Here is a 13,985-nt window from a genome sequence, read left to right as displayed (position 1 = left end):
CTCTCCCTCTCCCTCTCCCTCTCCCTCTCCCTCTCCCTCCCCCCCCATGTATTCTAATGTCACTTTGACCATTTGTCTCGTTTTACTTTTTTTTAAACACCTAAGAGCAAAATCTCTAGTTTTCTTGACTCTGAAAATTCTAATTTGACAAGACTGTGTTTTAAGATATCCCAACCTACCCCAGCCCTTTCTGCAGAATCAGCTGTGTGTTCCCACTTAGGAATGCCTCAGGGGTTCAGGGCAGAACTATATGCTCTCTTAGGTCAGAGCAGTGGCAACAAGTACCACTCCACAGTGTGAATCCCTCCCACCCTTGATTCAAGGATGGATGGCCTGAGGAGCTTCACGCCCTTTTGTTTTTAAAGATTTCTTTATTTTTTTTTTACATACATGTGTCTTGGTGCGTGTGTGTCATGTATGTGATGGCATCGGATCCCCTGGAGCCTGAGTTATAGGTGATGCTGAGCTGCCTGTCAAGGGAACTGAACTCAGGTCCTCTGGAAGAGCAGCGGATTCTCCTGAGGGCCAAGCCCTCTCTCAGCCCCGAGCTGTCTGTCTGAAACTTCCAACTCTGTCTTAGGGTGCTGAGGTTGTCTAACTGGGGATGAGAAATTTCCTCATCTTACCGAATAATTATGTGTGTGTGTTTCCTGTTATACAAATGTTTTAGAATTTCTAATTTTGCTGAAAGAACCCAAGGCCCCAATGATTGCGGTAATTCCCTGTTCGTAAGCCTAAATCACAAGCTGCCAAATCTGAACCTTTTTTTATGAGGGCTGTGTGACAAACTTCCCTACGGGGATTCTGCATGTTCTGCTTCTGGATTGCGGTTTAAGAACATGGTTTTAGGTTTGCTGAGATTGCCCTGTCATTGGATAAATTTGCAATGGAAGATTGGTTTAATTAAAACAATTTTTTTTTGAGCTCTATGTAAGAACTGACTGGGCAGAAGTTTGTAGTTGGTGGTTTGGCTTTTTACTCTCAGAAGATTTTGTCCTTGTCAGTCAGACATCCTGGGTGCCCAAGCGCCTGCTCTTCCCAGCATCCTCTGCTCAGGGTTACAGTACAAGGCTGGTTTCTAGGCCTCTGACTAGACTCGAGGTGTGCTGCCAATGCAATGCTGAGGGGCTCTGCCTAGTGGAGGTCAGAGGTCAGCTATGTTAGCTAAGTGCCAAGGCGCCTCAAGGGGAGCAGGCATTTTTTCAGTGAGATGGAAACATTCCAGTCAGAGGTCCCATTGAAGTGGTATGAGAAAGGAGGGACGGAGGGAAGGACCTCCAGACAGAGTGAGCCACTGACTGGATGCACCAGGCCCATGAGTTTGTCTTTGTAATGAGTTCCCTGGTGTTCTCTATAAGGGGTGAGGCCGCTCGAGAGCAATGCCAGGAGACATCTTTTGATCGATACACAGTGCCGGTGGACGCTACTGACTTCTAGGCCTTGATGCTGGAAACATCTTCCAGAATGGCCCTAGTAGCAAAGGACTGTGGACCAAGAGTGTCCACATGCTAGCCCAGAAGCCCTGATCTACGGAGCGCTTACACAGCGTGGCTGGTTTCCCCTTAGCTTCCCACTTAGCTAGTTCATGTCCGAAGTGTCCAAAGCAGGGTGAGCTCATTCCGTTAGAATACTCAGGTGTCAATGAGTGACTCAGGTAGATGGGATGTGCAGCTAACTGTCTTACATTCTTCCTTACTCATTTGTGTGTGTGTGTGTATGTGCTGGTGCCCACGTGGAGGTCAACGGTCATTCTCTGATGACTTTCCCCAGGATACTGTCTACCTGGTTTAAATTTTCTAAAGTTACATATATTTTTGTGGGGGACAGAGGGTAATGTGTGACAGTCTGTTTTCTGTTTCTGCTGGGTGGACTCCAGGAATAGAACTCAGGTCATCAGACTGCCAACAAGCACCTGTGCCCACTGAGACACCTCACCAGCCCACACCTAGGATTTAAATTTTTTTTTAATTTTTTTAATTTTAATTTTAATTTTTGGTAGCATCTCTTAGTGGCCCAGAATTCATCAATATGGCCAGGTCAGCTGGCCAGTAAGCCCCAGGTATCCCCCTTTCTGTGTCTCTTCAGTATTGGGTTTGCAAGCATATCACCATTCTCAGCTTTTTATGTGGATGCATAAACCAGATTCAGGTCCTCCCCACCCGTTTGTTCTGTTTTGTTGTTTTTTTTTCCCCTCTGAATTCTAAATACAAAGATGGAGTATATTGATGGAATATTTCTTTAGTTGAATAATGTGTCTTTTGAGATGGCTATTTTAAATTGAATTCCTAGTAGAAAGAATATAAAAAAAACCTTAAATAACATTTTTTTCTGAGAACTTTTTTTAAAATAAAATTTATTTTAAAAAGGAGCTTCTTGGGAAGTTAAGAGCACTGTGACTCACACTGCAGCTCACAATGGTCTGTTAATCCAGTACCGGGGTTTCAGCACCCCCTTCTGGCATCCACAGGTACTGCACACATATAGTGCATGTACAATCCCACAGGCAAACCACCTATACACAAAAAATAAAAATGAAGAAAAATGCCAAAGAAAAGAGCTTTCAAATAAGGATTAAGGCTTGATCACATAGGATAAGTGCAACCCTAGACATTCAAGTGTTACTTTTTTTTTTGTCTTCTATGTCCAGAGCAAAGGAAGCACGTTGTTTTTGGAAGTGAGACAGAAGAGGGCGATAGCCTTGACTATGAGCCCGAGGCAAAGGAAGTTGACACCAATGACAAAGAAGACGAATTTAAAAAGGTTTTTATTGTGGGGTTTGTGTGTTAGTGACCCTCTGCCCATCCCCCACACCAGGCACTGAGAAACCTCACACTCAAGTTTCTGTATGCATTATCGAATTTTGAGCAAGCCTGGATTTTTCAAACACACTGTTTCTCTTTCTTTCTTTGCAATTCTGCTTTTGGGTCTGCCCTCACGTGGCTTGCTAGGCTGTTTCTGCAAGCACTCTTTCTTCATGCATTAACAAATACATGTTACGCGTTTGTCTAAAGAAACCCAGGCAAACAATGTAGGCTTGAATTTATTCCTCTGGTGTTACTGAAATTGTACGGCTTATTCTTTCTCACGTGTCACTTTCAATATTGAGCCGTTACTTTGGGGACATTAGGAGTTCATTTCTGGGATTAAATGTAACATAATTTCTTATTACAGGAATGTAAGGAGGTCTATGCGTTCTTCTCTCATCAATTACTGGACAGTCTACAAAAAGCGACGCGCTTATCTTTGGACACAATGAAACGGAGAATATTTGTTGGAAGGCGAGTTGAAAATGTGCTAAATATGTCTGATAAGCTGCCTGTAACAATGTAATTCAGTAGGGTCTCTTATTATTTATCTGTTGGTTTATTTTTGAGAAAGGGTCTTTAGTATCCAAACTATGTAGCTTTTTCTAAATTAACAGAACTGATAGTATATACACATATATTATTATTAACATACATATATTACATACACAACATACATATATAATTATTAATACCGTGGGCAGACAGACAGTAGCATGGAGGGTGATCTGAGCAGTTCAGGCTCCAGCACCAAAGACAGCATGTTAGAGGCTGGGAGGAGAAATCCAGACCCGTATGGCAGAAGGGTGGAGGGGTGGGGGAGTAGAGGAGGGTGGGTGGGTGTGGGGTAGCTGGCGGTGGGCAGGTGTTTCTAAGGATGGGGGCTGTTTCCCAGCCTGAGTCTGCAGCCAGTAGGAGGCAGGGGAAGCCGGTGGGGAGCAGGCTGTGTGGCTCCCCTCTCGAGGCTTTGGTTTCTGGAACAGGTTGGAGATGGTGATGTGCTTCTCTGATGCCTTTTGACTGAGCAGCTCTCTTGTATGTGGGGAGCTTTTCCTGGCTCTCAGGTTGCGCTGCCGTTTGTATCCTGGCCCCTCCTGTTTTCCTGGGTCTCACAGGGAGACTGAGTTAGTGCCCTCTGAGTGGTTAGAAGGAGCTCTCTGTGCTTTGGGGCTTTCTCTTTGTGTCTTATCTTCCTTTCGGTCCCCACTCCCCTCTGATGCCCATACACAGACGGGTGTTTTGTCCCAGTGACAGCATTTCTTGCATTCAGAAAGAGAAAGAGAATGGGAAGTCTGCATTTTTCAAATAATCCTGTCTAGAAGAGCAATGGGTGTTGAGGCCGAGGCCGCTTGTCAGACTAATTCTTACTCTGTCTGTGGGCCTGTGTGTCTGTCTATCCACGAGTGGCATTGTTTTAAAAAGCAGTTTCTGGAAGGTTTTGCCTGGGAAACAAGGTAATAACAAATTCAAGAGACAAGTGGAAACAAAACCGTTGTTAATAAACTGTTCTGTGGAAAGGGGCACCAGCATAGTGAAAAGACAAAAATGGGTTGGCGTGCTGATTTGGCCTGAGATGATGGTTTTTAAAGCTCCCTGTCCTTTCTCCCTACAGGCCAGGACTTGTCCCTGTTCCAAATTCACCATCCTTTTATTCAGGATATCGAACCTTAGCCTATGAACAGCTTTTGGCTTGGGACTGCCCCTTTTCCTAGGGTGGGCTCTGTTACAGAATACCTGCCATTGTCCAGCTCTCCAGCTGCCAGCTGGAGGAGTGGCCTAGGGCCTCCAGCTTCCCTGCAGCTGGGAAGAACTTCAACACACTTCATACTGAAAATGGACCATCACTATCTATTTCCCCCATGTCTAATCATGTAGGAGTATCTATTAAAAAGTGCGTGAGCCTGGGTCTAGTGGTACAAGCTCATAATCTCAGGTACTTAGGAAGTTAAGGCAGGAGAATCACAGATTCAAGGGCAGCCCTGGGCAACTTAGTGAAACCCTGGCTCAAAGTACAAAGATTATGAAGTTCCGTAGTAGAGTATTTTCCTAGCACACACAAAGGCCTCATTTTAACCCCAGTAATATAAAAAGAAATCATAAATAAATAAATACCACAACATAAAGTATGGCTTTTGTTGGTGTTAGCTTCCACTGTTAGAAGCAGCAGCAGACAGACTCAACCGTTGAAGTGAGGGTTATTGAGGGTGAGGAGACACAGACAAAGAGAAAATGACCTCCGTAAAGCCGAGGGGACTCCGGAAGTGACAGAACCAGTCTTCTCCAGGGGGCTAGGGGTTTAAAAACTTTTGAAGGCTTTTCCTCCCCTACTTGAGGGCCAGTCAGTTTGAAGACAGCTGGGCCCAGAACTGCAGTGTGACTGTCCCATCCAGCCTGGGCCTTGTTGGGCCAGTCCGTCAGCAACTGGCCTGCTGGTGGGAGGCAAAAGCTTACAAGGCCTTTGTTCCAAGCTACCAGGCTTTTGTCTCAAGTCAGGAGGGTGAGGAAGACTCCGGCCGTCTTGGAAATTCACCACCTTTATTGTCTAGCCATGGCCCCGAGACTACCTGGGAGTCAGCCTGTCCTAGTCTCTCAGAAGAATGCCATTTAGTGACATTGTGTGATCAATCATTAGAGAGGGGAAGCAACACTCAAACCCTAGGAGATGTATGTGTGATTAATATTCTACTTCTGAGAATATCAAATTGATGCTTTTTTTTAAAAAAAAAATTCTGTGCAGTTTGTGGTTCTATGATAAATAGCATTCTTTTGGTATAATTTGGTATTTTAAAAGTACAGTACCCTTTTATTGATTTCATCACAATTTCACACAGGTAAACAATGTACATTGATCATGTCTACCTCCCAACCCCCTCTTCCCACCCTCCCCAGGAACTTCCAACACTCCCCCTTCCTGCCTTCATATTCTCTTGTGCTTGTTGGTTACCCCATGAGTCTTTTTGTTTTGTTTTTCAAGACAGAGTTTCTTTGTGTAGCTCTGGCTGTCCTGGAACTCACCCTGTAGACCAGGCTGGCCTTGAACTCATGGAGATCTGCCAGCCTCTGCCTCCCTAGGGCTGGGATTAAAGGCCACCACTGCCCAGCATAGCCCGTGAGTCTTGTCAGTGCTAACTATGGGATGCTGACTGCTGTGGCCGGCTTGATCTCATGCTGGTCTGGCACAGGCAGGCACAGGTGTGGAGATTTCATGTGCCATAGTCACCTCACATCCAGGACAAAGCATTTCCCAGCATTCCCCACAGCCCCCCCCCCCCCAGCCCTTACATTCTTTCTGCCCCCCTCTTCTTGATGTTCGGTCTGGGAGTGGGTAGTGGCGTTTGCTTTTCCAGGATTAGAGATGGTTTTTATTTTTAGGATGGAAACACACAGAGTTAGAAACAGAAATCCAGGCTAACATTCACTGTCTGTTCATTGTAGCCAAGGGCGGAAACGGTCAGAGGATATCATATCCTTTATAAAAACCGAAGTGCACCTTGCAATTCCTAATGTGGTAAGTCTTATTTTTGGTGATATTTTGGTAATGTATTTTAAAAACACAGTAGTGGGTGAGTGTTTAGAGTGTGAGGCTTTGGGTCCCCAGCATTGCAAAAGTAAGTAAATAAATAAAATTAAAATATAATTCTGTATGAGAACTGGACACTTAGAGTAAGACCTTAGTTCTGTGTGTTTTGATTTTAATCTAATTTAAAAGTTTATTTTTAACTTTTATTGTGTATGTGTGTGTGTGTGTGTGTGTGTGTGTGTGTGTGTGTGTACACATGAGTGCAGTACCCATGGGGGCCAGAAGAGGGTGTCAGCTCCTCTGAAGCTGGACCTGAAGGTGGTGTGAGCCACCCAGCATGGGTTCTGGGAACTGAGCGTGGGGCCTATGAAAGAGGTACACTTTCTTAGTCCCTGAGCCTGTAACTAGTCTTGAATAAAAATAGAAAAATGTCACCATATACATCTATTATTAAAACCTTTGAGCCGAGGTGTAGCTGAGGGGTAGAACATTTGCTTCGTGTATAGAGGGGCACTGGGTTTGATCCCTAGCATGCACACATGCACAATACACCCTGCTTCTAAATGCTCATGGTGTGTTCCAAGCTGTTGTAGGCGTGAAGGGTCTAGTCTGCCATCGATTAGCAAACAGGAATCACCCTACTGTTTTCTTTAGACATAAAATAAAGCACCATAGCCGCCATAGTCCCTGTCCCAAACCCAGCATCATGAGGCACCTTGTTGAGTATCGTAGGGCGGAGTGAGAGGAACCTGCATGCATAGTATCTTGACGCTCCTGCGGTTCCCAGTGGCAGCTCAGCTGCTGCCTGCTGCCTGGGACTCCAAGCCACACGGTAGACTTGGTGCCATCAGGAACAGCCTGTGACCCTCCTGACACCACATCCCGTAGTCTGACCGCCTAGAGGAGAGCTTTGTAGTTGACACATTTCAAAGACTCAGAAGGAGTCGCAGTGCTCCAGCTCATTCTGTGATTATAGTCCACTGGTGTGGACTCCTTGACCTTGTGGCCAGCGGTGGGTAAAACTGGGAAATCTCCAGGGGGCCGGCTGTTGGCAGCACCTCCTGGCACAACCCTTAGCAAAAAGCAGCCGGCCGTAGGCTCTGACTGCACATGGGAGTTGGATGGCTAGATTCGGGTGGGTTGGGGAGGCCGCCTGCACTGGGAGGATTGCACATGGGCTGCTCCCCTACCCACCATCCAGGTGATGGTTCCTAGCCTGGACGACATTCAGCAAGCCATCAACCGCATGATCCAGTTTACCCTGGAGGTCAGCCGAGGAGTGGCACACTGGGGCCAGCAGCAGGTCAGAAAAATCAAGTCCATTCCCAACAGCGCCTCTCGCACCGCCACTGACCAAAACCACCCAAGCACAGGGAAATTGCTGAAGAAGGAAGAGAGTACGGAAACCAAAACACCCCGGTAACCCAACATGTGTGTGCCTGTGAGTGCAGATGCTCATGGAGGCCACAAGAGGGCACTGGATGCCCTGGAGCTGGAGTGGTCACTGCCTGATGTGCTTGCTGAGAACTGAACTTGGGACCTCTGCAAGAGCAGCAATTGCTCTTAATCACTGAGCCATCTCCAGTCCCCACATATATGTGTGTGCATATATATGTGTGTATATATATAAATTATGATTGTAATATATGTATGATTGATATCACACACACACACACACACACACGCAATCATTTCTAGCTTTGGCCCCAGGTGAACAAAGGTTTGTAGTTTCATCCCTGTTCTGTAGTAATTGTGGAAGGAACCTCAGCACTGACTCCCCTTTCAGCAGCCTGGGTGCTCTCATAACATTCTGGGCCTTTCACCGCTGCAGTATGGGTGATAGCCCCAAACTGCTAACAGATGTCTCGAAACATGAAGGAATAAGCAGATGTGCTCTTAGTGGTTTTATATCTGTGCACCCTACGTGTGCCTGGTAACCACTGAGAGCAGAAAAGGGCAGGGTTCCCTGGGACTGGAGTTATAAACAGTCACAAGCCACCACGTGGATGCTAGGAACAGAACCCAGCTTGCTCTAAACTGCTACGCCGTCTCTCAAGCCTCAGCTGTGGTCTTCTGTGCAGCTAAGTTCTCAGTCATATGAACCGCTGAGCTACCAAGGCATACCACAGCACCAGTCAGCTAGCCGATCAAGTTAGCCCAGCACCTTGTGTTTTACTTTGCACAAATCTAATTCAGTAACAGAGCAAATGGGATCACAGGCAACTCGGTAAACACCATAGTTCTAGTCAACCGAGCAGTTGAGCAGGAACACGGGCCCCTAATCCCATGGTATGCCGTTGCAAGGGAGAAACTGGGAGCCTTTAATTTCACAGGTATGGCATACCTGAGAAGACACACACACACACACACACACACACACACACACACACACACTAGGGGCTAGTGAGATGGCTCAGTGGGTAAAAGTGCTTGCTACCATGTTTGACAGCCTGATCTCTATTCTTGGGAACTACTTAGTGGAAAGAGAGAACTGACCTTTGATGTTGTCATCTTGACTTCCAAATAAATAAATTATATATGTAACCAAACCATCCCCCCCACACAAACACATTTTTTTTTAAAAGACCCCCGTCCATATTACAGTTGATAGTATCTTCGAGCTAAACATAGATACTATCTACATTGAAACATCTGCTCTCAGGGTCGTTTGAAGAAAACATCCCTGCTAGGAAACTGAAGAACTTTTACCCTGGGGTGGCGGAGCACAAAGACATCTCCAAGCTGGTCCTCCTCCTGTCTTCCTCCGTGAATTCTCTCCGGAAGGCAGCCAATGAGGCCCTGCAGGACTTTCAGAAGTACAAGACTCTGTGGACTGAGGACCGGGATGTGAAAGTCAAGGTGTGTTTCTACTGATTGTGGGTGTTTGTGTTTGTTTATCTTTGACCCTTGAGGGGTGTGTTTGTATGTGTGTATGTATGTGTGTGTATGTATGTGTGTATGTATGTGTGTGTATGTATGTGTGTGTGTATGTATGTGTGTGTATGTATGTGTGTATGTATGTGTGTGTATGTATGTGTGTATGTATGTGTGTGTATGTGTGTGTGTATGTATGTATGTGTGTGTGTGTATATGTGTGTGTATGTGTGTGTGTATGTGTGTATGTGTGTGTGTGTATGTGTGTGTATGTGTGTGTGTATGTGTGTATGTATGTGTGTATGTATGTGTGTGTATGTATGTGTGTATATGTGTGTGTGTGTGTGTGTGTAGATGGAGTAGGGGTGGAATGAAGCTATTGGGGATAATGAGAGGACTCTGATGCAGGGCAAGAACCCAACAGGAACTCCAAGCATCTAGCTCTTGTCTCAGTGATGCCCCGAGGCAGTTGACAGTAGTGAGGCTCTGGCAGGACCAGGCAGCATATACCTACTCCTCATAAAGTCCCAGTGACTTTTGATCCAGAGTTCCCGTTGGGGAACAAATGAGTTTATGTCCTCATGGAGCATGAGCGACCCTACAATAGCTGCATTGTGAGAGGCCGTACCAGCACGGGTGGTCCCTTCCTCATGGGCTATGCACATGAAGCCACCTTCCTTTAGGCCTTTCCAACATGTTCTCTGTGTCCCAAGAGACCCTCAATGTCATGGGCAGTTCGGGCAGACTTGAATCCAGTTGGGTGGGAAGAGTAGCTAGATACATGGTGAGGGTTCTGTGACCCTTCCTGCCCTCTCCTTCTGTGAGGGAAGGCCAGCAGTCCACCAGCCCAGCTGTGAGGATGTGTCACAGCCTAGCCCAGGTTGCACACAGAGGATAGCCATGCACGGTAGAGACACAGCGAGGCTACTGAACCCAGACTTGCCCTGTGTCACTCCTTCAGGGCGACTTGTATCCTAGGGCCTACTAGGATAGCCATTGGCTCACAGCATGGGCAAGTGGACAAGTGTGTCAGCCAAGGTTAGGACCCTCCCAGGACGAGGGGAAGGCAATGTGGCATAGGCAGTATCCATGTGCACATACATGACTGGATGGCCCTGTGACTTGGACCACCCAGTCAGGATGTATGTTGCCATGTCAGGGAGCAGAGAGCTGAACTATAATGGAACTAAGGAAGGGTGTATAGTGCTCCCTGCTGTGCTCAGATGTGCCTTTGGGTGTGAATCCACTGAACCAGTTCCATGGGCTCAGATGAACACTGCTTCCTTGCAGAGAGCCTTAGGGTTCCATCTCCCTGTAGGGAATCCCGCTATAGAGAAAGTGCAGTTCTCCATCTTAACTGTTAAAGCTGTGTGTGTGTTAGACCCCCAAGGACCAAAGGAAGTTGTAACTGTTGCCTTACCCGACAGGAGTTTTTAGCCAACAACCCGTCCCTGACTGAAATCAGATCGGAAATTCTCCACTACGCCACGTTTGAACAGGAGATTGACGAGCTGAAGCCCATTATCGTTGTGGGAGCCCTTGAACTGCACACGGGTAATGCCAATAGTGTTACCGGCAGGTCACGCATGGGTGCGGGCTCAAGGAGACACTGAGACGGATTGTTGGGAGTGAGGAGTTATTAACAGACAGACAACAGCATGGTAGGGCCTGGGAGGAGGGAATCAGGGCCCATGGTCCCCTATCTTTAGCTCTCTGAGGATGGGGGAGGTTTTATAGCACAGGCCCCAGCCAGGCTCTCTGATTCCAAGGCAGGAGATAGGGAAAGGGTGGGGAACAGGACGCATGGCCGTTGGTAGCTGCTTTGACACAAACTCACCTCTGTAGGTGAGAAACCTGGGCACCTGGAAATCTGGTAGCTAGGGACTCACAAATGACATCTTGCTGGCATCTGTAAGGGGGCAGGGCTGCTACAGGGGGTGTGGCCAGACTTGAGTCTAAGAGTTATACAAAGTAGTATCTTTTTTTTTTTTTTTTGGTTTTTCGAGACAGGGTTTCTCTGTGGCTTTGGAGCCTGTCCTGGAACTAGCTCTGTAGACCAGGCTGGTCTCGAACTCACAGAGATCCGCCTACCTCTGCCTCCCGAGTGCTGGGATTAAAGGCGTGCGCCACCAACGCCCGGCTGTAGAATCTTATTTTTGCAAGGCAAACATATTCTGCTTTGGATGGAAGGGACAGCAGGCTATGACCAATGAAATGGTGTTTGACTCAGCAAGCAGCTTTGGTGTAGTAAATGCCAAGTAGTTCTAGGCCACTCATATTCTTTCACACATACCCCCCTTTTCTTTTCTTTTGTTTTTTTCTAAGACAGAGTCTTATCTGAATATATAGATGACCCTGAACTCCGGATCTTCCTGCCTCTATCTCCTGAGTGTTGAGATGACAGACATAAGCCATTCACACCCAATTTATGTTAAAATATAAAGCTATGGGGTTGGAGAGATGGCTCACTGGTTAAGGGGATATATTAGTCTTGCTGGGGACCCACGTTTGGTTCCCAAGGACCCATGTCAGGTGGCTCACCACTGTCTGTAACTCAAATCTAAAGCATCCAATGCTCTCTTTGGGACTTTGTGGGAACGCCTCTCATGTGCACACGCCCCCTGCCCCCATACACATAGGCATAATTTTAATTTTAAAATAAGAACTCTTTAAAAAACTAAAATGAAAAATGTAAATCACAAAATCCACAATGCACTGGACCTTCAGAATGAATGGACTAGGGCCAAGGGACAATGTAGGAGGCCAAGGATGCACTTTCTCTCTGCTCCTCCTGTCTTCTTTCCTCTGGGTCTTCCGCTTTCCTGACTCTCAACTCCCCCCTGCGCCTATCCCAACAAAAGGACTCTTTGGATCGGTTCTTATAGGTCTGTATTAGCTGGGATGGTCAGTCAGGGCAGAGTCATGTTGTCTAAATATTCTAACCACGTGGGCGAGACAGGAGTAGAAGAGAAGGCAAGCTAGGGCCACGGTTTGCTGGGAGAAACAGCAGATTTCATTCCCTTGAAAGGGGCTTGCCTAGAGGGAACCAGAGGGAATAAGCGGGGCCTGATGGTAGGGTGTAGGGTGTTCAGAGCAGTGCATGGCTTCCCAGCAGCACTATTGTTTAGAGACTCCTGCACACACTGTCATGTCCTTTTCCCGCAGCCAGATTCGTAGGAGTGCTCTTTGAAATCTAGTAACTTTCCAACACGCTAGCAGGCGAGGCATGCTTCAGGTGACCAGCAGCCACCTGTGGTCAGTGAATACTGAAGGGAGCAGGATGGCTGAGGTGCGGAAGTCCACAGCACACACAGCAGACCATTTCAGAGTTCTGTTTTCATCTTTCCTGTCCTCACCAGAGCCAATGAAGCTAGCCTTGTCAATCGAGGCCAAGGCCTGGAAGATGCTGCTCTGTCGCTATCTGAACGAAGAATATAAAAAGAAAATGTCAGACATGATAACATTTATCAACGAGTACTTGAAAAAGTTGTCCAGGCCCATCCGCGACTTGGACGATGTCAGATTCGCCATGGAAGCTCTGTCTTGCATTCGGGACAATGAAATTCAAATGGACATGACTTTGGGGCCCATTGAAGTAAGAAACGGTTGCATCTTCCTTTCTCAAAGTGCCTTTTAAAAATAGAAGCAAGCTTTAAAAGAGTGATTCTGTAATACATTTCTTCATCTAGTAGATGGGATAGTCTTTTCTGGTATTGATATCTTTGGGGGAATTCTAACGACTTTAACAACCACTTACAGAGGAATATTAGCATGCTTTATTGGGTTAGACAATGTTCAGTGTTTGATAGAGACACTAACATGATATGGGAAGGTAGCGACTGCACCCTCTCGTATTAATTCTGCTTTGTTAGGTGAGTTATCCAAATAGCTTTAGCTTCATAGATCCAATTGTTGGTCTTGCTTACATGCACACACGTGCCATAGGCGGGAGAAACAGGAGAGCCCGTGTAGACTCAGTACTCACCTGCCGGAGCTTAGATGAACAAAAGAGAATGTCAGGAAAAGCATTATATTCTTTTCCCATTACAGCAGTGGTGAATTACCAGACTGTAAATTCCCTGTGGCGTAAGACAAGCTTAATGGCTTCCAGGCGTTCCCATTTATTACCTGGTCCTAGAGCTTGTTGGGGTTGTCATGGTTTCAGCTGTCACACGTATTTTTTATAGCTAACGGTGTTTAGAACATAAAGTCGTTTTGGCTTTAGTGATGAAGGGAACCACTCTGGTTTCCCATTCAGAAGGCATGCTCCCCTGTAGCTTACAGTGTGGGGAGTTGGTCCTCGCACTGTTAGTTACGGCTCTGAGAATCCATCATGGCGGGGAAGCATGGCAGCGAGCAGTAGGCATGGTGCCGGCTGAGAGCTCCCATCTTCAAATACAAGCACAAAGCAGGGAGAGCAAACTGGAAGGAGGGGAAAAGCTTGACGCTCTCAGATCCCTCCCCAGGGGACATGCTTCCTCCAGAAAGACTCTGTGTTCTAAACTTCTAAAGAGTGACACCAGTTGGGGACCAGGTATTTTAATCCCTGAGCCTGGGGCGCCCATGTCTCTCTTACACCACCCGAGTACCCAATGCTGGCTGCTACTGTCTGCTTTCTGAGCTCCTGGCTCAAACAGAGTTTTATTCTCTTTGGTAACTAATGGTTCACAGTTTTGCTACCTTAAAGATCTTAGTATTTGGGAATTTGGGATGCTGATGGCCACCTGTCCCTCACTATTTAATAAATTGTCATACACTTAGCTACTTCAGCCAATGTTCTTTGGTAA

At 46.6% G+C, this 13,985-nt stretch overlaps 1 protein-coding gene across 1 annotated transcript in view; it reads left to right on the top strand.

The window, feature by feature from the left end:
* Positions 1 to 13,985, top strand: part of Dnah8 (dynein axonemal heavy chain 8) — a 228,267-nt gene that overhangs the window by 52,520 nt on the left and 161,762 nt on the right. The window contains 7 exon segments of the mRNA XM_026785784.1: positions 2,648 to 2,760; positions 3,172 to 3,278; positions 6,240 to 6,312; positions 7,526 to 7,721; positions 8,987 to 9,183; positions 10,626 to 10,752; positions 12,558 to 12,793. Coding sequence (XP_026641585.1) covers positions 2,648 to 2,760; positions 3,172 to 3,278; positions 6,240 to 6,312; positions 7,526 to 7,721; positions 8,987 to 9,183; positions 10,626 to 10,752; positions 12,558 to 12,793 — 1,049 coding nt within the window.

Source organism: Microtus ochrogaster, linkage group LG2 (assembly GCF_000317375.1).
Source record: "Microtus ochrogaster isolate Prairie Vole_2 linkage group LG2, MicOch1.0, whole genome shotgun sequence".
NCBI classification, from domain to species: Eukaryota; Metazoa; Chordata; class Mammalia; order Rodentia; family Cricetidae; genus Microtus; species Microtus ochrogaster.
This window is presented reverse-complemented; position numbering and strand designations above follow the sequence as displayed.